The sequence below is a fragment of the Phyllostomus discolor genome, chromosome 2, assembly GCF_004126475.2.
Source record: "Phyllostomus discolor isolate MPI-MPIP mPhyDis1 chromosome 2, mPhyDis1.pri.v3, whole genome shotgun sequence".
NCBI classification, from domain to species: Eukaryota; Metazoa; Chordata; class Mammalia; order Chiroptera; family Phyllostomidae; genus Phyllostomus; species Phyllostomus discolor.
The window spans coordinates 79,358,560-79,380,001 of record NC_040904.2 but is presented as its reverse complement, the minus strand read 5'-3'; the positions used below and the strand labels follow the sequence as shown (position 1 = coordinate 79,380,001).

At 46.4% G+C, this 21,442-nt stretch overlaps 1 protein-coding gene across 3 annotated transcripts in view; it reads left to right on the top strand.

Moving 5' to 3' along the window:
• The window catches only part of RIOX2 (ribosomal oxygenase 2), a 31,810-nt gene that overhangs the window by 6,355 nt on the left and 4,013 nt on the right, over positions 1–21,442 (top strand). For 2 of the 3 annotated variants that reach the window (XM_028504363.2, XM_036017974.1), the window contains exons 3-7: positions 3,828–3,947; positions 5,061–5,189; positions 15,597–15,700; positions 19,594–19,696; positions 20,427–20,598. In XM_028504363.2, the coding sequence (XP_028360164.1) occupies positions 3,828–3,947; positions 5,061–5,189; positions 15,597–15,700; positions 19,594–19,696; positions 20,427–20,598 (628 nt within the window). The remainder of the gene's footprint in view (positions 1–3,827; positions 3,948–5,060; positions 5,190–15,596; positions 15,701–19,593; positions 19,697–20,426; positions 20,599–21,442) is intronic. The other variant, XM_028504364.2, reaches the window with a different exon arrangement.

The following is a 21,442-nucleotide window of genomic DNA, read 5'->3' as shown; positions in this document are numbered from 1 at the left end:
TCCCAATATTACATCTCAATCATTCAAAGTTAAAATGTCCCTGAAATGCCAAGCTTCTGGCTCAAGCACCCAAAAGGAATGTAGAAATCACTTGCCAAACCAAGTAATGATTTGAATTCAGTGTTGCTTTTCTCTGACTTAGTTCTTGACTCTTTACCTGGGTAGAAGTAGCACTTTTAAAATTTTATTATATTTTTGAAGTAGCACTTTAAAAAAAAAGATTTTATTTGTTTTTAGGGAGAGCGGAAGGGAGGGAGAAAGAGAGGGAGAGAAACATTGATGTATGAGAAACATTGGTTGCCTCTTGCACACCCCAGCCGGGGACCTGGCCTGCAGCCGAGGCATGGGCCCTGGCTGGAATCTAACTGGCAACCTTTCGGTTCTCAGGACAGCGCTCACCCCACTGAGTCACACCAGTTAGGGCTGAAGCAGCACTTTTAAGAGAGTGGGTTTTACAGACCTAAAAACTGTGGACTTAAAAGATCAGTGAAGTTGATTACATGTAATTTGATTACAATTTAGTAGAAAGTTATTTGTCACGTGGGGTGTCCTCTGTGGCTGCCTTTTCTCTGCTTTAGAATCATCTTGGGCTTTTCTCTGCTTATTTACTTAAGCCTTGCACATTCCTCCTTCCCAGTTCCAGGTGGCCAAGAATGTTTTTGTTTTTGTTTTTGTTTTTGCCCTGTGGACTCAGCTCTTTGGCCGTGTTTATTAAAACAAGAAGGATGAGCTTCCCAGGTCTAAACTCAGCCTCCAGGCTAGACTAGGACACTCCCTGGTGTTCTGGTCTTTCCATTGCCAGTAGTTGAGAGACTTCTAAGCTGTAGGAGCTCTCATCCTCTTACACTAGAAGCTGGTTCTAAGTATTATTTTATGAGGAAGTTGAATGTTGTGCGTGTTTGTTTAAGAATGGTCATATTAATATCAGGATAGAAGTCTAGAGGGCAGGTCATCCCCTTGTTTATTGGGTCTTAGAACGTGCACAGCTCATTCTGGAAATGAGTCAACCAGAAAGCTGTAAGTAGGTGGAGAATACTTGCTTTGTTCCCCATCTACTTTGTATAATCCATATATCAAACGTCTGGGTGAGTTTACCACGTACTTACATATGTATTAACTTTTTCTGTAAGATTTTATTTATTTTTAGAAAGGGAAGGGAGGGAGAAAGAGAAGGAGAAAAATATCAGTATGTGGTTGCCTCTCGAGTACCTCCTACTTGGGACCTGGCCCACAACTCAAGCATGTTCCCTAGACTGGGAATCAAACCAGTGACCCTTTGGTTTGCAGGCTGGCACTCAATCCACTGAAACACACCAGCCTGGGCTGCATGTTGAACCTTCTGACAGACACTTGAAATATAGAAGTCATTGTGGGGTCCATTTTACATGTGAAAACCTGGAGTTGATAGGTGTGACTTTTCATAGCCACTAAGTAAAAACTTCTGACTCCAGATTTAGGGCATTTTCTTACTATACCTTGGAAGATGGTAATCAAAAGGTAGGGCTTTTGTCATGTTTGTTTTTTGCCTTTCTGTAGGTGTATGTGTGGGCTTCTGGTCTCAGCCAGGCATTCAGTTGTGATTGTGTGGGTGAGTCGGTGGAGAGAGGTCGTATCCACCTGGGAGAGGCCTCCCACCTTTCCCTCGTTCTGGGGTTCTCCTTGGCATCTCCAGACATAATTGGGAAGACAGATTTCAGGAGCCTTGGTTGTGGCTAAGTCAGTGCTGGTGAAGCAGTAACATTTACTCGTATATACTGCTTTGTAATTTTAATATGATTGGAGAAAAGTTATTTATTTCATGCTATTCCCCACAGTCTTAGGGCGGGAGTCTTCATTTTACAAATAAAGAAGCTGAAGTCACCTAGCTTGTAACTATAACTTGGACTGAAATTGATTCACCTCAACTCTCTGTATAGTAGGCCACACTTGGCAGATTCAGAAGCTAGAGGCCCAGGAGAGGAGGGAAAATTGTGTAATTAATAGGGTTTTTGGTAACTTTTAAGATGAAAAGAGACATAAACTCATCAATTACAGACCCAGGTGCTTGAGTTGGGAGCCATAAAGTTACCCATTTGGTCCCAAGACACCTCCCAGGCCATCAGAGAAGGGAGTTGCCCTGGCTTTCCAGTGGTTGCCGTCTCCGTAAGTGTAATTACAGACCAGGGTCCTGCTGGCCCCTCCGTGGTGTGAACTAGACTCCTTGGGAGCTCTGACTCTTTGGAGCTGTTCAGATGCTATTAAATTATTCTTCCTGTGTTAAGTAGAACCCTTGAGTGCTGAGACCTGCAGATAGAGTAGCCCAGTGGTCTGTATAAAGATGCCTCCCGAAGCTTTCTTCATACTGACCCCGTTCTTCCTCACTTGGTATTTTTCATACTGTAGATCCCTTTTCAGTTCAGAGGTGTGGGACTGATTCCCAAGCTGTGGTCATTAGTTTGCTCAGTAAATACTTTGTAAGTTTTAGTGTTGTCTATGTGTTGCTCACTGTACATTCATGTGCTTGAAACGAGGCTCCTCTCTGTCCTTGGACTTGTCTGTGCAGTGATTCCTCAGAGCGGTGTTAGAGGCTCGTGGTTAAAGGCATAGACTCTGGAGCTAGGCAGTCTGGATTTGAATCCTGGCTCCATTATTTACTAGCTGTGTGTTCTCACCTTGGTTTCCTTATCTGTAAACGGGAGAGAATGATATTACGCACCTTGTGAGACAGGGTTGTTGGGAACGTTAAGTAATTAATAAATGTAAGTTATTAGGAATAGTGCCTTGCACATAGGCAGTGCCGATAATATTTATGCGGCCTAGTTTCTACCTCCCCTCTTCACATCTGCTTTGGGAAAATCAGGCTTTTCTCTCTTGCAGGAATAGATGGCTCCTCTCGAGGCCCCTCAGCCTGACTTCGACCCTGTAGGGTGGACTAGTGACTGGAGAGGGAATGTACTCAGCAGCCCCTTTCCTCCTCCCCTCTCTATACACACTTCTGGGTTCATGTCTTCACCCACTGCTGTAAATATTAATTTTGTGCAGGGAATTCCCACATGTGAGTCTTTAGTCCTTACTTTTTGCCAGAACTTCAGCCAGCCAGCCAGCAGCTTACTTAAAGACATCTCCATATGGGGGGGTCATAGCAGCTCGAACTCAATGTTTCTAATGCAGAACATTTTTCCCCCTTTTGCAAACTTGTTCTTTATCAAGTCTTTCCCATGTCAGTGGGTGGAACTGGGAGCTAGCTGATTGTCCAAGTCAGAGACCCAGGAGTATTTTTCACTCTTCCCGTTCCCTTACCCCTTCGTATTTAGTCCATCGGCAGGTCATATCCACGCTGCTTAAAGAGAACTTTGCCTTTTCTACTTCTCCCTCTCCCATCCCACCACCTTGGTCATTTCTTGCCAGGGCTGCTGCTTTAGTAGTTTCCCGACTGACTTCTCTTGCTTTTCAACAGTCTGTTCCCCCAATGATAACCAGAGTGAGCTTTTAAAAATGTCAATCAGATCATGTCAGTTCCCTGTTTAAAATCCTGTGTGGCTGCAGACTGCCTGCCTCGCCAGTCTCATTTCTGTGCTCCCCTCTTTCCGTGTGTGTGCACCAGAACAGGAGATTCCCGCGGGCAGAGGTGTTGGCTCTTTTACTGCTCATTAATTCTTGGTATCTAGAACTAATAGCTGCAGTAAAGGCTTGGTAAACAAATAAGAATGTGTTTCCCCTCTCATTGCTAACGTCTTTTTCACTCCTCCTCTTTTCTCCTCTCTTTTTTTCCCCTCCCCTCCCTTCTTTTCTCCTCTTATCTCTGCCCTCCCCCTGCCCTCCCCTTTCCTCCCCTCTTTTTCTTAAAGGATGACCTATGGAGGATCCAGGAGAAGCTTGAATGCTACTTTGGTTCCTTGGTTGGCTCGAATGTGTACATAACCCCTGCTGGATCTCAGGGCCTGCCACCCCACTATGATGATGTTGAGGTAAGAGGAAGAAAGTCGCTCGAGTTGGGGAGGAGGGCGTTGCTGTGAGCCAGGTTAGGATGGTTGTCAGGGTTCAGTTTGCTCTTGGGCCAGGTCTCTGTCCTCTCTTCCTGTGTGGCCTCTGGAGCTCTTGACCTCACTAGATGTTGGGCCAAATTTGCTCTCACCAAACTGGTTTCCTGTTCCTTCTCCACGGGGAGAGGTCATTTCCAACCCGGTTAATATAAAGAGCCACACATTCCTATGAAGGCAGGTATTTATTGATGTGATCTACAGAAAAGTATGATTGGCTTTTCCTTTAACTTCAACACGTATGGTCTTTAATAAGGTAAGGTCACAAGCAATCTTTATATCTGCTTTCATTTTGTCCTTTTTCTGTAGCTGCCAAGTTTTTTATTTTCCGTTTGTGAAAATCTTGGGGCAGCTTGAATGAAGATCATGGTTTCTCTTAAGCACTGGTGCCTTGACAAGTGTTGAGTTTGCTCTCCTATGGCCACCCACGGACAGTTAACTCTTTGGCTTAGATCCTTGGTAGTTTTATTTTTGTACCAATCAAGGTGTGAACACAGAGTAATTAGTAAAGCGTCATTTTTTCCCCTTTTGAGAGCAATTTGATATCAATACATTTTCTAAAAATTTTTGGTTCTTTAAAAATATATTTTAACAGAGTATTAAAATGTCTTTGGCTGAATGAAGAATACAAAACTTGAAGCTTTTCTACCTGTCAAAGATTATATTCAGGATTTTAGGCATTCAGTCGTACCTGAGGCTTGGCTTTCCCATCAGAGTGACAGGCCTTCAGCCGATAGAAGATTTAAAGGAATGAGATAGTGGATATGGAGTGGGATATGGAGAACTTAGCAAGGTTTCATGAGAGTGAAAAGAATGATTATCCTTCTAATATTAGGGTTCACGATTACCTCTTTTTTAAATTTAACACCAGTAGTGGCAGCTTTGAAGTGTGAAGTGAAATGTATCTCTGATCTTTCATTTTTATTTTTTATCTGAAACCTGTAATTCATCTAAGCCCTCAGAGGGCTGGTATTCTGGAAGCACTTTGCCTCACACGTTGTCAGGAAGCTCTGACACTCACGGCCCTGTGGCTCTCTGTAGGTGTTCATCTTGCAGCTGGAGGGAGAGAAGCACTGGCGCCTTTACCACCCCACCGTGCCCCTGGCTCGGGACTACAGCGTGGAGGCAGAGGACAGGATCGGGAGGCCAGCCCACGAGTTCACGTTGAAGGTATGGGACTTCCACTGTGGGCGCCTCTCCTGAGACAGCTTTAGGTTTGAGGTTTACTGTTCATGTAATGGTGCCCATGGGGGTGCATCCTTGGGTCTGGGGGCAGGACAGCTCATTCTAGTCAGCCAGCACATGCAGCTGTCAAAGATTTGGTAACTCGTAAATGTGAGCCTAAGTACTAAGTTTATTTTCCAGATAACTTGTCTCCAAATATAAGCCGTGTTCAACAGGAGTGAATTATGAATTCAGTGTCCTCTGACTTCTCTCCAGTAAGAGGGGAAGTTTGGTCTTGGGCAGCTGTGCCGTGTCTAAGACGACGGTCAGCGCTGGGCTGTACGTGGCTGAGGCAGAGCACAGCCAGGGACCCCTTACTGTTTTTGTTGGTTAAACTCCAGAATGACCCATTTTCCTCTTGGTTTTGGAGCAGACTGTGTTCTCTCCTCCCTTCCCCCTGCATATAGTCACCTGAAGAATAGTAGTTATGAAGCCCTTGGGGAGTCCTCCTCAAAGACAGGTGGCTTGATTGTGTCCTGGCTTCATTGACATCTTGCTGCTGAGAACGTCTGTTTTTGAGCAGTTAGCTTGGATGGGATCCTGGCCACCAGTCCCCAGAATGTGAGTTTGTTGAGAAAAAGTCTTGGATAAGAATAGCTCCATAATTAAACTTTATACCTTTTCTTTTTAAAAAATTATATTTTGCTACTTCCGGCAAGATGGAGGAATAGGTGGGCGCACCGTACCTCCTCGCACAACTAAGAACAGAACCACAATAATTTACAACAATGATTTGCAGTCATAATATCAGAACTGTCAGAGGATTTATCTAAATGGAAGTCGGACAGCCTAGAAGTTGAAGTAGACCCGTACATCCAGACTGGTAGGGGACTACGAGCGGAGCGAGCAGGTGTGGGGCTGGCGCGGGTCGCAGGCGCATGTAGGTTGGGGGAAATTTGGCGCAGAATCCGCGCGACAGCAATCCGGGACGCAGGAGCAAGCGCAGCGGTGTAGCGGTGATCCCTGAGTATGCAAGCAGCGGCTGGGGGAATCAGTGGGGCAGCGACTGGGGATCAGGGCAGAGCTCACAGCCCAGAAGCCCAGGGAAGTGTCTGACTCCAGGAGAACGGAAGGGTCGCCATTGATCCCTCCTGTCCCCGCTCCCGCCCCTGCCCCCACATATAACGTCACAAGCTAGCGACTGGGGTGCCCAGCACCAGAGAACACCTAAGGCTCCGCCCCCCACCGTAACAAGAGCGACCAGACCGGAGAAAAAATAAATAAATAAGTAAAATAATAGGAGAGACAGGGAAAGACGTAAGATATGTTTCCAGCAGAACAGATCAGACCCCCAGGACTCATCCTTTTGAGTGACCAAGAAATAGCCAATCTATCAGATGCACAGTTCAAAACACTGGTGATCAGGAAGCTCACGGAACTGGTGGATTTTGGATCCAAATTACATGAAAAAATGCAGATTACCATAAAAGGGATGCAGGAAGACACACGGAGAAGAGCCAATTGTGAAAGGAAGGAATCTGAATCTCAAAACAACACAGTGGACCAGAAGGAAGATAGAATCAACCAAGCAGGAGAGCATGATGAAATAAGAATTCAAAAAATTGAAGAAAAGCTTAAGACCATCGAGGACACCTTTAAACGTTCCAACATCTGAATTATAGGGGTACCAGAAGGGGAAGACCAACAAGTGGAAAAGTTATTTGAACAAATAATAAAGGAGAACTTCCCCAAACTGGCAAAGGGAACAGTCTTCCAAGAAATCCAAGGAGCGCAGAGAGCCCCAAAGAAGTTGGACCCAAGAAGAAACACACCAAGGCACATCATAATTACATTAGCCAAGGTAAAAACGAAGGAGAGAATCCTAGAAGCAGCAAGAGATAAGGGGACAGTAACCTACAAAGGAGTTCCCATCAGACTGTCAGCTGATTTCTCCAAAGAGACCTTACAGACAAGAAGGGGCTGGAAAGAAATATTCCAAGTCATGAAAGACAAGGACCTACATCCCAGATTGCTCTATCCAGCAAAGCTCTCATTTAGAATGGAAGAGAAGATAAAGTGCTTTTCAGATAAGGTCAAATTAAAGGAGTTCATCATCACCAAGCCCTTACTTTATGAAATGCTAAAGGGACTTATCTAAGAAAAGAAGATAAAGAAAAGACATGTATAGTAAAAGGACAGCAAACTCACAATTATTAACAACCACACCTAAAGCAAAACCAAAAGAAACTAAGTAAACAACTAGAATAGGAACAGAACCACAGAAATAGAGGGCACAAGGGGGGGCTAGCAGTAGGGGTGGGAGGAGGAGAGAGGGGGAAAAGGTATAGAGAATAAGTAGCGTAGAATGTAAGTTGAAAATAGATAGGGGGAGGGCAAGAATAGTATGGGAAATGTAGAAGCTAAAGAACTCATAAGTATTACATATGGACATGGACTAAAGGGGGGGAAGGTGGGTGAGAGAGGGGGCACAGGGGGGAGGGGAGTGAAGGGGGAAATGGGACAACTGTAATAGCATAATCAATAAAATATATTAAAAAAATTTAAAAAAAATTATATTTTATTGTTTATGCTATTATAGTTGGCTCAAATCATCCCCCTCCATTCAGCCCCAGCCCTACTCCCTCAGGAAAGCCCCACACCCCTGTCCGGTCTGTGGGTCGTGCGTGTGTTCTTTGGCTGCTCTATTCCCTGTGCTGTACTCTACAGCCCCATGACTGTTCTGTAACTACCGATTTGTACTTCTTCCTCACTTCGCCTTTCCCACCCATCCCCACTCACCCTCCTCCCACCTGACAGCCATCAAAATGTTCTCTGTCTATGATTCTGTTTTGTTCTGTTTATTTTTTTAATATATTTTATCGATTATGCTATTATAGTTGTCCCATTCCCTCTACCTTTATTCCCCTCCGCCCTGCACACCCCCTCCCACCCACATTCCCCTCCTTTGGTTCATGTCCATAAGTCATACATGTAAGTTCTTTGGCTTCTACATTTCCTATACTATTCTTACAATAGTATAGGAAATGTCTCCCCCTGTCTATTTTATGTTTACCATTTATGCTACTTATTCTCTGTATCTTTTCCCCTTCTCTTCTCCTCCCACTCACCTGCTGACAACCCTCCATGTGATCTCCATTTCTGTGATTCTATCCCTGTTCTAGGTGTTTGCTTAGTTTGTTTTTGTTTTTGTTTTAGGTGTGGTTGTTAATAACTGTGAGTTTGTTGTCATTTTACTGTTCATATTTTTTATCTTCTCTTTCTTAGATAAGTCCCTTTAACATTTCATATAATAAGGGCTTGGTGATGATGAACTCCTTTAACTTGACTTTATCTGGGAAGCACTTTATCTGCCCTCCCATTCTAGATGAAAACTTTGCTGGATAGAGTAATCTTGGATGTAGGTCCTTGCCTTTCATGACTTGGAATACTTCTTTCCAGCCCCTTCTTACCTGTAAGGTTTCTCTTGAGAACTCAATTGACAGTCTTATGGGCACTCCTCCTCCATCATACAGGTTTGCTGATGATGAACTTCTTCAGTTTTTTCTTGTCTGGGAAACTCTTTATCTGTCCTTCAATTCTAAATGATAGCTTTGCTGGGTAATCTTGGAGGCAGGTTCTTGCTTTACAATACTTTGAATATTTCTTGCAAATCCCTTCTAGCCTGCAGTTTCTTTTCAGAAATCAGCTGATGATCTTATGGGGGCTCCCTTGTAGGTAACTAGCTTCTTTTCTCTTGCTGCTTTTAAGGTTCTCTCTTTATCTTTAATCTTTGGCACTTTAATTATGATGTATCTTGGAGTGGGCTTCCTTGGGTTCATCTTATTTGGGACTCTCTGTGCTTCCTGAACTTGTATGTCTATTTCCTTCACCAAGTTAGAAGCATTTTCTCTCATTATGTTTTCAAAAAGGTTTCCAATTTCTTGCTCTTTCTCTTCTTCTGGCACCCTATGATGCAAATGTTGGTATGCCTGAGACTGTCCCAGAGGCTCCTTATACTATCTCTTCTATTTTTGGGATTTTTCTCTTTTTTTCTTTTTAAATCTTTATTGTATTCTATTTAATCTTTATTGTATTTTTTTCCATTACCATTTAGTCCCTTTATACTCCCCTGCCCCTGGCAATCACCATACTGTTGTCCATGTCCATGAGTCCTTTATCCTTTTTGCTTAATTCCTCTACCTCCTAACCTCCCCCTGAATTCTTTTTTCTTCTTGCTGTTCTGATTGTTTGCTTTTTGTTTCCTTATGTTCCAAATTCCTGATTCAGTTCTTGGCTTCATCTAGTCTACTGTTGATTCTCTGTAAATTGTTCTTTATTTCAGTTAGTATGTCCCTCATTTCTTACTGGATCTTGTTTATGCTATTGAGGTCCTCACTAATTTTATTGAGCATCCTTATAACCAGTGTTTTGAACTCCAAATCTGACAGATTGCTTTTCTTTGTTTAGTTTTTTTTTCTGGAGTTTTGTTCTGTTCTTTCATTTCACCATGTTTCTTTGTCTCCTCATTTTGTCAGCCTCTGTGTGTTTGTTTTTATGTATTAGGTAGAGCTACTGCACCTCTCAGGCCTGATAGAGTTGCTTTATGTAGTGGTGTCTTTTAGGGTCCAGTGGTGCAGCCTCCCCTATTACCCAAGCTGGGTACTCAAAGTGTGCCCACCCTGTGGGCTGTACACACCCTCCTATTGTAGTTGAGCCTTGATTGCTTTTGGCATGTCCAAGGTCAGCCACTGCCCATGTTCTGTCCAAGGTCACACAGTGTTAGCTACAAAGTGATCTGCAGAAAGCTGCCTTTTGTTCTGGGTTTGGAGGTGCCCAGGTGAGGCCAAGCTGTGAAGCAAGATAGGCTGCTATTAGTGCTGGGCCTGGGGCAACTTAGCAAGAGGTATGGGGTTTGGTAAAGCCTGATGCTGCCTGTTTGAGAGAAATTAGGAAAATCTGAAACTTGGGCCAAGACAAGCCATTTATATGGAAAACCCACTGGAAACAGCTTGGATTGGCCTGAAAGTTGGGTGGGGTAGGACCTCATGGAATTAGCAGAGTGGGGCAAACAGTGTGAACCAGGTTGATGGAGTCTCAGATATGGCACTTGCCTGCTGGCTCTGTGCAGGCAGTGAGGGGACTCAGAAAAGGAACAATAGCCTCTGCCAGCACTTTCATCTGGGAGAAAGCTGCGCCCCAGCTCTTACCTGGTGAGGGACAATTCATTTCCTCCCCATATGTTTCTGATGACTTTCACTCTGTTGCCCCAGCACTGGAGCTCATAGGGAATCCGAGTAAATCTGTATGTGGGCCCCTTAAGAGGAATTGCCTGGGATTTGGAAGTTTCTTTTTCCACAGCCTCAATCCCTTCTGGGTTTTACAGCCAGAAATTATGGCTACTTTATTCCTGGCACTGGAACCCTGGGCTGGTGAACCAAATGTGGTGTGGGGCTGGGACCCCTTGCTCCTGAGACATCCCTCCTGATTTTTATCTGCTGCTCATGGGTGTGGGACCAGCCCATTTTGCATCTCCCCCCCTCCTACCAGTCTGGATGTGGTTTCTTCTTTAATTGTGTAGTTGTAGGACTTCCATTTATCTCAGTTTCTGATGGTTCTCAATGATGGTTGTTCTATAGTTTAGTTGTAATTTTGATGTGGTTATATGTGTTTACCTACACCACTATCTTGACTGGAAGTCAGCCTACATTTTATATCTTTTTCTACAAAACATAAACTTAATTTCTTTTAGTGTCAATAAGACAATAGTTAATTCAAACCATTCCAAAGATTCTACCTTCCTGATATACTTGCATGTAGTTATTGTTTTTTGTATTTCTGGAATCTTGAAGTTATAATTAATGTCTGATTCTTACTCAATGCCTTGTGGCCATTTCTTGATTTTAAATCTTTGCCTGCCTAGCACTAACTGGGGGGAACAATCTCCCTTTTAGGATGGGTGCCTATATTGTAGAGACTTAAATAAACACAACAATAAAGGTATCTTTCACTTTTTATGCTCTTGGTCAGCAGTTAGCAGACTATGGCCCATGGATCAAAATATGGCCTGATGCCTATTTTCATAAATAAAGTTTATTAGAACACAGCCACACCCATTCCTTATGTCTAGGACTGCATTCACATTACACTGCAGGGTAGACTAGTTGCTATAGAGACCATGTGGCCCACAAACCACAAATATTTACTATCTGACCTTTTATAGAAAGAGTTTGGCAACCCCAGTCTTGGAGAAGCATGTTTATCTATCTTTGTTGATTATGTTTAGGCCAAGGACTAAGCCCTCCATGGCGTCTGAGGCCAGGGCTGAGTTACCCAGGCGGATAACTGGCCCCTCACCCTGCCAGAGAAGGCTGGGGCTTCCTGGTGGTCTTCCAGGGTAGGCAGTGCGGAACTCACTCAGAGGAGATGGAGCACTGGGCATGAATCGCACACCCATCGGGACCACAGTTCAGTGGGAGAAACCCTGAGCCTCCTGGGAGGAGGAGACTGCAGGGTTGTTCCAGTTGTGTGTCTGCAAACATGAGAGTTTTCAGTCAGTGAATCTTTTCAGTGAAGTCTTGTGGAAACGCCCAGTATATGAACTAGAAAAGCTGAGTCACTGATGGGGGCGGGCCTGGGCTAGTAGAGCCCTTCTCACCCGCTCCCTCTCTTCTCCAGAGGCAGAGATCTGTCTGCCAAACTCAGGGTCTGCGGCAACGTCACCCCTGTCCTGGGAACCCTGCTCTGTGGCTTGGGAGTCTGATGAATAGGAGTTTGAATTCATCTGCTGTCACTTAGGAGCTATGTCTGTGGGCAAGTTACTTATTTAAATATAAGTTTCTTTATTAAAATGGAGACCGTAATATTCACACTGTAAGTTGTAAGGATTGAAAAATATTACTTTGATACCTCCCTTACATATACCCTTGGAAGACATGGGTATATGTCAGTATATGGCTGTTTATCAAATTACCACAGGTTAACACAGACTATGAGTTAAATGAACACAAATTTATTTTATAGTTCTGCAGTTCAGGCATCCAGAGGGGATTTCACTTAGCTGAAATCCACCCTTCAGCAGGTCTGCACTCCTTCTGGAGGCCCCAGAGGAGAATTGGTTCCCTTGCCTTTTGCAGCTTCTTGGGGCTGCCTGCGCACCTGGGCTCACGGCCCTTCCTCCGTCTTCAAGGCCAGCAGCTTGCAGCCTAGTCTTTCTCCTGCTGCCTTCTCTCTGGTTCTCACTTCTAGTACCCTCTTCCCCTTTTAAGGACCCTTGTCATTGTATTGGGCCCACCTGGGTGATCCAGAATAATCCCGTCAGCAACCTTAATTCCATTTGCAGCCTTAGTTTCACATTGTCTGTGTAACCCAAATATTCATAGGCGCCGGGGTTTAGGACATAGGCATCTTTGGGGACCCTGTCACAATGCCCTTGGTTTTCTCTCCTCTCCTCTTCTTGGGAGTCCCTCTGTGTAGGCTTTTCTTCCCACCATCCTCCGGAACCACCCTTCTCAAGGTTACCAGTGAGCTCCACGTTATCAAGGACGGTGGTCAACTCTGAGCCCCCATCTCAGTCTGCCCTTTGGCAGCATTTGACACTGGGACACTCCGCTTTCTTCGCTGGGTTGCTGGGATGAGCCCTGTCTTGGCTGTTTTCCCCCCTCACTGACTGTCCTAGCCTTTCTCCTCTGCCTTTTTTTCCTCAGCCAGTCTTCCCACCTCTGCCAGTCAGGGGGCCAGGGCTCATTTCCAGGACCCCTTTTCTCAGTCCACAGCCACATCCAAGGTTTAAATACCCTCACACTGGTGTATCTTAAATGTGTTTATTATATCTCTAGTCCCTGTCTCCAACTCGAGACTCACCCAGCTGCCTACACACTGTCTGTCTCCATTAGAAAGGTAAAAGGCAGTGCAAGTTTTAATATTCTCCATATCAAAATCTCAAGTCCACCCTGTCCCCAGCCTCCTCCTTTCTATAAATGTGTCCACCGGTTTTCTATTTGTTTAAGACAAAGTCCCTGGACATGGATTTATACAAAGCCTCCAATCTGGCCCTGACTGGTGTGGCTCAGTGGGTTGGGCATTGTCCAGTATAGGGAAGGGTCACTGGTTTGATTCCTGGTTAGGGCACATGCCTGGGTCGCGGGTTCAGTCCCTGGTCGGGGTGTGTATGAGAGGCAGTCAATTGATGTTTCTTTCTCACATCAATGTTTTTCTCCCTCTCTCTCCCTCCCCCTCTCTCTAAATATATGTAAATAAAGTCTTTTTATAAAAAACCTCCTATGTGGTGTCCCCTTTGCAGGCTTTTCTGACATAATGATCCTTTTGAGATTCAAGGCCCCTTTTGCCCAGACGTCCTGTGACTATGTGTTAAACCCACAGTAAAAGCCAAATCCTTAAAACAGCCCAGAAGCCCCTAACATTGGAGCCCTTTGCTGCCTTCCCATGTCGCTTGCCATCATTTCTACCTTCACTCACTACCCTTGAGCCACACTGGCCTGTACCACACGCTCCTCAAATGTGCCCAGGTACCTTCCAGCCTCAGGACCTTTGCACTTGCTCCCTACCTCCCTTGGAATCCTTTCTCCCCAGCAGTCACATTTCTGGCTCCCTCATTTCCTAAAGTCTACTGAAATGTCCTGCTAGCATAGCAAGTTTTCACTGATCATTCTGGATAAGAGAGCACCTCTTACCCCAAGGACCCCCACTTCCCACTCCCATCAGCTTATTTCCCTCCTTCCTGTGCTTATTTTGTTTGCATTGCATTTCCCACCACTTGACATTATTTATTTGCTACTTTTTTTTTTATCTTTCTTGTTCCACTAGCATGCCTTTGTAGTGTTTCTGATCTCTTCTCCTTTCTCAAATGTTTGTCTTCTGTTCTGGAACGTACTACATGAGGGCAGGTCTTGGTTGTGGTCAGTGCTCTACCCCCAGTGCCTAACATGGGGCCCGGCATGGAGGGAGGGGCGGTGTTCATCAGATGTGTGTGGGCTGAAGAAGTGAGTGAGTTAACGAAGAATATATGTGAGGGCCTCATTCAGAGGGCTGGCACCGAAGCACCCAGCAGTGGAGCTCTGACTGTGAGGAAAGCATTTATGTACTTGAACTACTGGTTTCTCTGTCAGTTTGGTTCATGGCAAGTAAGCCATCAAGGTAGCACTTTGAATATAAATAATTGTATATTATTTCTTGTTCTAAGGCAAATCTTAACATTAAAAAAACAGTTTTTTAAAAAGATTTTATTTATTTTTAGAGACAGGGGAAGGGAAGGAGAAAGAGAGTGAGAGAAAGATCAATGTGTGGCTGCCTTTCACTCGCCCTCTACTGGGGACCTGGCCTGCAACCCAGGCATGTGCCCTGACTGGGAATCAAACCAGAGACCCTTTGATTCTCAGGCCCACACTCAATCCATTGAGCTACACAACCAGGGCAAAAAGAACAGTTTTTTAAATCTGATCTTTCTTGAGCTCCCTCTGAGCCAGACTGCCCCCTGTGGTTGCAGAGGGTAGCGAAGTGGCCCTCAGGAGCCCCTCTGCTGTCCTCTGCCGGCTGCGCCATAGACTGTGCCCTGGGTGGGATTAGTGGGGAGGTGGCTCAGGGCAGGAGTGATCTGGGGAGGATGTTTCTGTCCACTGGCTTGGGAGAGAACCGGAACAGGGTGGATGAGGCTCACCTGCCTGAGAAAGTGCCTGATCTTTAGTTTTGTATGGTTTTCAGGTTCAGGTGAAGGGCTGTGTGGTTTTTTGTCCTTTCATTCAAACATTCCTCGAATCTGTCAGTTGTGCTAGATGGTGCAGTAGTTTAGGTTCTGGGAACATATGATGGATATAGACTCACAAACTGTCTGTGACTGGTGGGTAAAGTACTGTACAACGCCAATAATACAACCCCACTTGCACCATCGCCCCAAGGGCTTTGGCTACGGTGTCTCCTTTGTCCTCCTCAAGGTAATCCTGTGAGATGTGGGACTGTTGCCTCCATTTTACAGATAAAAACACTGAGGCTTTGGGAGGTTAAGTATTTGCCAGGGTCACCAGTAAGTGGCTGAGTCTGTGTGACCCTAAATCTCCTGCTCTTCCCTGCACCAGTGAAGGGTGGAGAGGGAGTAGGCAGGCTTCTCAGCCTTGAGGGTCACCTTCCCGATGCCTGGGTCTGGGCGGGGTAGTTTCAGGTGGACCTGGTCCTCGTTTGGGAACAAAGTGACTTCAGAGCCCAACAGCCATTCCAGGCCGGGGTTCACAGGGACATTCTCCCCGACACAGCGAAGCTGTACCAGCAGGGCCCCTTGAACTACTACGTAGAGGTTTCTAGAAGGGAGAATTAAAATACAAAGCCTGTATTTGCCACCATAAAACATAGGGGATTTAGAAGATATCTTATTAACTCTTTCCCCCTTTCTTTTTCTTTCGTTAGCCTGGTGATTTGTTATACTTTCCCAGAGGGACCATTCATCAGGCAGACACCCCTCCGGGGCTGGCCCACTCAACTCACGTGACCATCAGCACCTACCAGAACAAGTAAGCAGGTCTCCTGGCCCAGCGCTGGGGCAGCTCCACGCTCTGGCTCCAGCAGCCGCTTTCAGGAGGGGCATGAGGGAGTGGAACGCTGCCCACCCACTCATCTGAGCCCCGGGGGTTTCAGGCTCCTTTGCTGACTTCATATTCCTTCAGTGTCCTATCCGTGTTATTGGCTGGCCTGGGCTTTCTCCTGGGGCTGTCAGGAACCTGACTCTGTACAACACTGGGGGTTTTCCAAATTAGGGTCCCCTAGTTTGGGAAGGGGAAGCCACAGCTGCAGGTATGGCTGCCTGTTAGTGACATCAGGCTGGGTTTATGGTGTATATGTGTCTGTTTCTTTTTTTTTAAATTATTTTTACTGTGATAAAATATATACAGGGGTGGGCAAAAATAGGTTTGGCCCTGGCAGGGTGGCTTAGTTGGTTGGAGCATCGTCCCTTACACCAAAAGGCTGCAGGTTTGATCCTTGGTCAGGGCACATTCCTGGGTTGCGGGTTCAGTTTCTGGTTGGAGCTCATATAGAAGGCAGCCGATTGATGTTTCTCTCACACATCAATGTTTCTTTTCTCTCTCTCTTCTCCCACCTTCTCCCCACCTCCACTCTCCCTCTCCTTCTCTTTTTTGCTCTCTAAAATCAATAAACCTATCAAGTGAGGATAAAAAAAATCATTCTTTTAAAAAAGAAGTAGGTTTGCAGTTGTGAGTACACTATTGTAATAATCATAAAGCTATTGTAATCATCGTAACCGGTGTCTTTTTCCATAAGAACACTGTAAACCTATTTTTGCCCCACCCTGTATGGCATAGAATGTGCCATTTTAACTATTTTTAAGTGTGTAGTTCGGTGACATCAATTGCATTCACACTGTTTTGTAACCACCACCACTGTCTGGTTCTAAAACATTTTCATCACCCTAAACAGAGACTCTGTAACTATTGAAATCTCTGGGTCTCTGATAAGGTGTCCACTTTTTACAGTTCATGAAGCTAAAGCAGGAAAGGTAGTCTGGAACAGTCAGACCTAAAACCACATGTGCCGAAAGCAGTTCCAGTGACAACTGTGTCCATTTTGGCAGGTGCCTTGTCACGGGACAGGACCAGGTGGGAGCATCTTGTGAATGATTTCCTAACACAGCAGCCTTGTGAGTTCACATCTCACGAGGAACACCAGTGATCAGTTTACTCGGCATGTGGGCATCAGGCGCTGTGCTAGTTTTTTCTGGGAGTGCAGGCATTGCAATGAAAGGGCTTTGAGAGAACTTACACCCTGGAGGTGGTGGTAGGAGGGAGATAGGCATGCAAATAATTACCAGGCCGTGGTAAGTTCCATCACAGGTTTGTAGAGGTGACTTGGGGTCAGCACTAAGAGGGGTCAGCACTAGAGGAAGGCACTAAGCAAAGAGGGGCTTCAGGGAAGGCTTCAGAAATGATGTGACTCCCAAGCTGAATGAGACTTATGGGATGAATCAGAAGGTGGGTCAGAAGGTCAGAGTGGGAGAGGACAGCCCGGCCCAAGGGACAGCAAGTCTCCTACCTTCCATGCTGCAACTTGCAGAACGAGTTTGTAAGCATACTTGTGCTTCCTCATCTGGCTCTGCAGTGTGAAATTAACCCTGGTGTTTAAGAGACTGGAGGAACCTGCTGGAGCCCAGCCTGAGGTTGGGGCTGCTTTTGCCCACACACAAGTAGGGGCCAAAGTGCGTGTCAGGCTTCCCTTATGAAAAACGCCCTTGTCACTGTGTTTCGGTTCCTTGCATAGTGAGCAATGGAAAGTCACCAAGACCACCTCAAAAAGAGCAGGGACAATTGGGGGAGTGGGTCGTAGCAATTGGAGCAGGGCAGGTGCCACAGGGAGACTGAAATCAGAAGTCCATTCTGAATCCGAAGCAGCTCTGGGGCTCAGCCGCCGGGCAGTTGGGCCCACGAACACACACACATCTCGCGTCCTTCTGTGGATGTTACTCAGCCACGTCCCCTTTCCCAGATTCTCTTATCTTTTCCTCTCTTATTGCCACCAACTATTTCCTAGTAATTGGGTTTCTCTCCCTTGTTTTTTTTTCATTTTTTTTTTAAGATTTTGTTCATTTTTAGAGAGGGGGAAGGGAGGGAGAAGGTGAGAGAGACCTTGATCTGAGAAAGGAATATTGATGGATGCTTCTTGTATGCACCCTGACTGGGGACATAACCTGCAGCATCCCAGGCCTGTGCCCTGACTGGGGATTGAACCGGCGACCTTTCACCTTGCAGGGCGACGCCCAGCCAACTGAGCCACACCAGCCTGGGCTCTCCCCTTTTCTTCCTTACTCAGCTTCTGTTTACTTATAACACTGGCTCATTATAAGCCATCATCACTTCTCCACCTCCCTCTACCTCACTGAACTCATTAGCTTTTGCTTCTGTAGGTGCCTGACTCACTGTTTCCCAATCCCAAGAATGAAGACTGGGTAACCTGCCCCTGGGTCCTACCCACCCCTTTTCCGGTCAGCGAGGGCTGGGGAAGAGCTAAGTGATGGCACCATGACTAGTGTCCTGGCTGGACTGTGGTCTGTGTCAGTGGTGCTGGAGCTGGAATGGGAAAAATGTAGCTCGAGGACCACTGCCCCCTGGAGATGTCCCTGTGCTGTGGTCCTGGTCCTCCTTATGGCCTTTTCCTAATACCACTTTAGGGTAGCGTGTTGGAACATTTGGGGCCTGCTGTGTGGGACAGCAGCAGGGGATCTGGCTGTTCTACCAAAGTGAACCCTGGTCTAAGAGGTGTTATTCCCAATTTCGGAAAGGCCCAGGGTCCATGCTGATTCTCAGGAAAGCACGGAGCTCTGTTTCGCTGCAATTAGATTCCTCTGGGAGCCACTGCTGTGTGGCTCCCACCTGTGCTCTGCAGAGGTGGAGCTTATTTTGTGCTGCTGAAAGCTCCAAATGTGTCCTCCAGGTCGAAGTTCAATCAAAATGTGAGATTGCAAAGTGGTGAGGCCACCAGGTATCAGTGGATGTCTTGGGGAAAGTGCTCTCATATGGCTTTTGTCCTCCTCCGCCATTTGTCTGGGAAGGAAGTATACATGCTAATTTTGCTTGCTGAGTGAGAAGCAAAAGTCATACTGCAAATTTCCATTTTGGATATAGCTGGTAATTGAAACCTGCTGGTGACAACAGAGGAAAATTTTAAACAGTTAAGAAATGTTTAAAGAGAGCACCCCCCCAGAGTGTGTCTCTCGTGGGCACACTTTCGGGAGCCAGCCAGTTCTAAATGCTTCCGAGAAAGCAAAGGTAATTGCACATAAAATTTATTTTTTAGTCCTATAATGATGGAGTGCTAAAATTTCCTACAAAGCTCTCCTCAGACACTTGGTTACAGTTCAAAACATTAAAAAAATTGGTCCTTTAAACTTTCTACCTTATGACAGTGCATATTTAATTCCCTATCTTTTTTTTTTAAGATTTTATTTATTTATTTTTAGAGAGGGAAGGGAAGGAGAAAGAGAGAGAGAAACATCAGTGTGCGGTTGCTGGGGGCTGTGGCCTGCAACCCAGGCATGTGCCCTGACTGGGAATTGAACCTACGACACTTCGGTTCGCAGCCCACGCTCAATCCACTGAGCTATGCCAGCCAGGGCCAATTCCCTGCTATCTTTAGGAGAAATCATGAATAAAGCCTAGCTTCCCACCTTTAACCTTCCATGGGGGTGGGAGAGCATGGGGAGGGAGAGGAGCAGTATGGCTGAAGACCAGTGTCTCTGTGCTGAGGGATGTCGAACTCAGTGAGCTCAGTGCCTGGGCAGGGGAACTGGAATGCAATGGAGGCTTCCATAGTGTTTGGCTTCACTCGTAATCAGTGTGTTCTGTATGTTTTGTGTGTTCACTGTTTTTTTTGTTGTTGTTGCTGGTTTGTGTTACAGTTCATGGGGAGATTTCCTTTTGGACACCATTTCGGGGCTTGTGTTTGACGCCGCAAAGGAAGACCTGGCGTTCCGGGCCGGCATCCCCCGGCAGCTCCTCCTGGTAAGGGGTCAAGGCAGGTGTGGAAGGAGTGGGGTTTGCAGCCCGGCCCGCTGAGGCTGTAGCCGACACCCTCGGGACCGCAGGGTCCTTCCTCTCGCATGAGCCATCATCTCTTGTGTGGACCTGCAGGGCCGGAGGGTGTGCAGACTGAATGGGGTGCTGCATGGCACATGACCCCAAGAGTGCATGGGGCTGTGCACGACGTGGCTGTCTGCCTGTGTTTTGTGGTGGCGTGCCAGGCACTGTGGAAAATGTTGGCTGAGCAAATGGTGCACAGACAATGCAGCTGGGAGGACTGTCCCACGAGATTACTAGTTAGGAGAGGCCCACCGGAGAGCCTGGTCTTGGTGTTCCCCCAGCTGCTGGTTTCACATCGGAAGCAGCAGCACTGTTTGGCTAGATTTGAGAAAATGAGTGAATTAGTGCTGAATTGGGCAAAGGTTGCCTTCATAGTCTGAAGCAGTCACCTTGGATAGGGACTTGCTTTCCAAAATGCAAGTGTTGGGATTGTACATTTCCAGGGATCTCTTTCTGGGCAAAATCCTGAAAGTTGATTTTGTACCCCCAAATAACAGGTAGTTTAAGATGAACAGTGGTCACAAGGAAATAATTGTTCCTAGGGGCTCTGGTCTCCCTCCCCCACCCAACCCAGGGGATGCTTGAGACTGGGACCCTGGCGGTGAGTGCTACTGGGGTCTGGGCCAGGACTCACTCCCCGCCATGTCTTCAGCAGGTGGGAACCACAACTGCTGCCGTAAGAAGACTGAGTGGCTTTCTGAGGACGCTTGCAGACCGTCTGGAAGGCACCAACAAGCTGCTGTCATCAGACATGAAGAAGGATTTTGTTATGAACAGACTCCCACCGTACTATGTGGGAGACGGAGCAGAACTCGCAACTCCAGGTGCCGCTTGCTGTTTCCTTCTCAGTGGTTTGGGGCTCGTGGGGGATATTTGGAGGCTTTCCTTGGTGGGCCCTCTATGAGCAGATGGAAGGTCGAAGTGTGTAGAGTTAACACGGAGCTAGATCTGCGTCGTGGGCGTTGTGGTTGGATAGTGCGTGCTGCCCACACACAGTGGCATCCTGCACCCCGCCACTCATTTGCAAAGATGAAGCATCCCAGCGTGATGGGGAATGTGAGTTCTGTAATTCTAGGTGAGAAATATGTGTGTTTATAGTCTTCTGGTGTTCATTATCTTCAGGATGTTTTAAGAACTTGAACATGGAGATAATCTTTTTGGAATGAACTCAGGGATGGGTAAAATGTTGCCATCAACAGGTAAAATATGAGAATGCCCAAGGTTATCACTGACCTTTCCCAGGTCCCAGGTGACTTTTGTGACAGGTATAGGCTGTAAATGACCTAATGCTCCTGGGTGGTGATTTCGCTGTCCTGTAGCAAAGGCCAGCAGCACCCACGCCTGCAGTCGGACAGAGTTGGGTTACCGACGGTTGCAGTGTAGAAGACCACACATGCCGCTGGGCACTGTGGGGCATCGCTGTGAAAAGGGGTTGGAAAGGACTTCCAGGATCTGGGCTTGACTTGGGTGACTTTCGGGAGGCTCTGAAGCAGGGCTTTGCTCTGGGCTGGATGCTGTCAGAAAGTAGGGGATTCTGTGACTGGGTCTCTTGTCCATCTTACCGAGTAGCAGGAGGAATGAAAGGAGGCCGAAGTTGCAAGTGGGAAAGCAGCAGCCGGCACTCAGACTGGGCAGAAGTGGGGCTGTTCGGACATGTTTGCAGTTTGG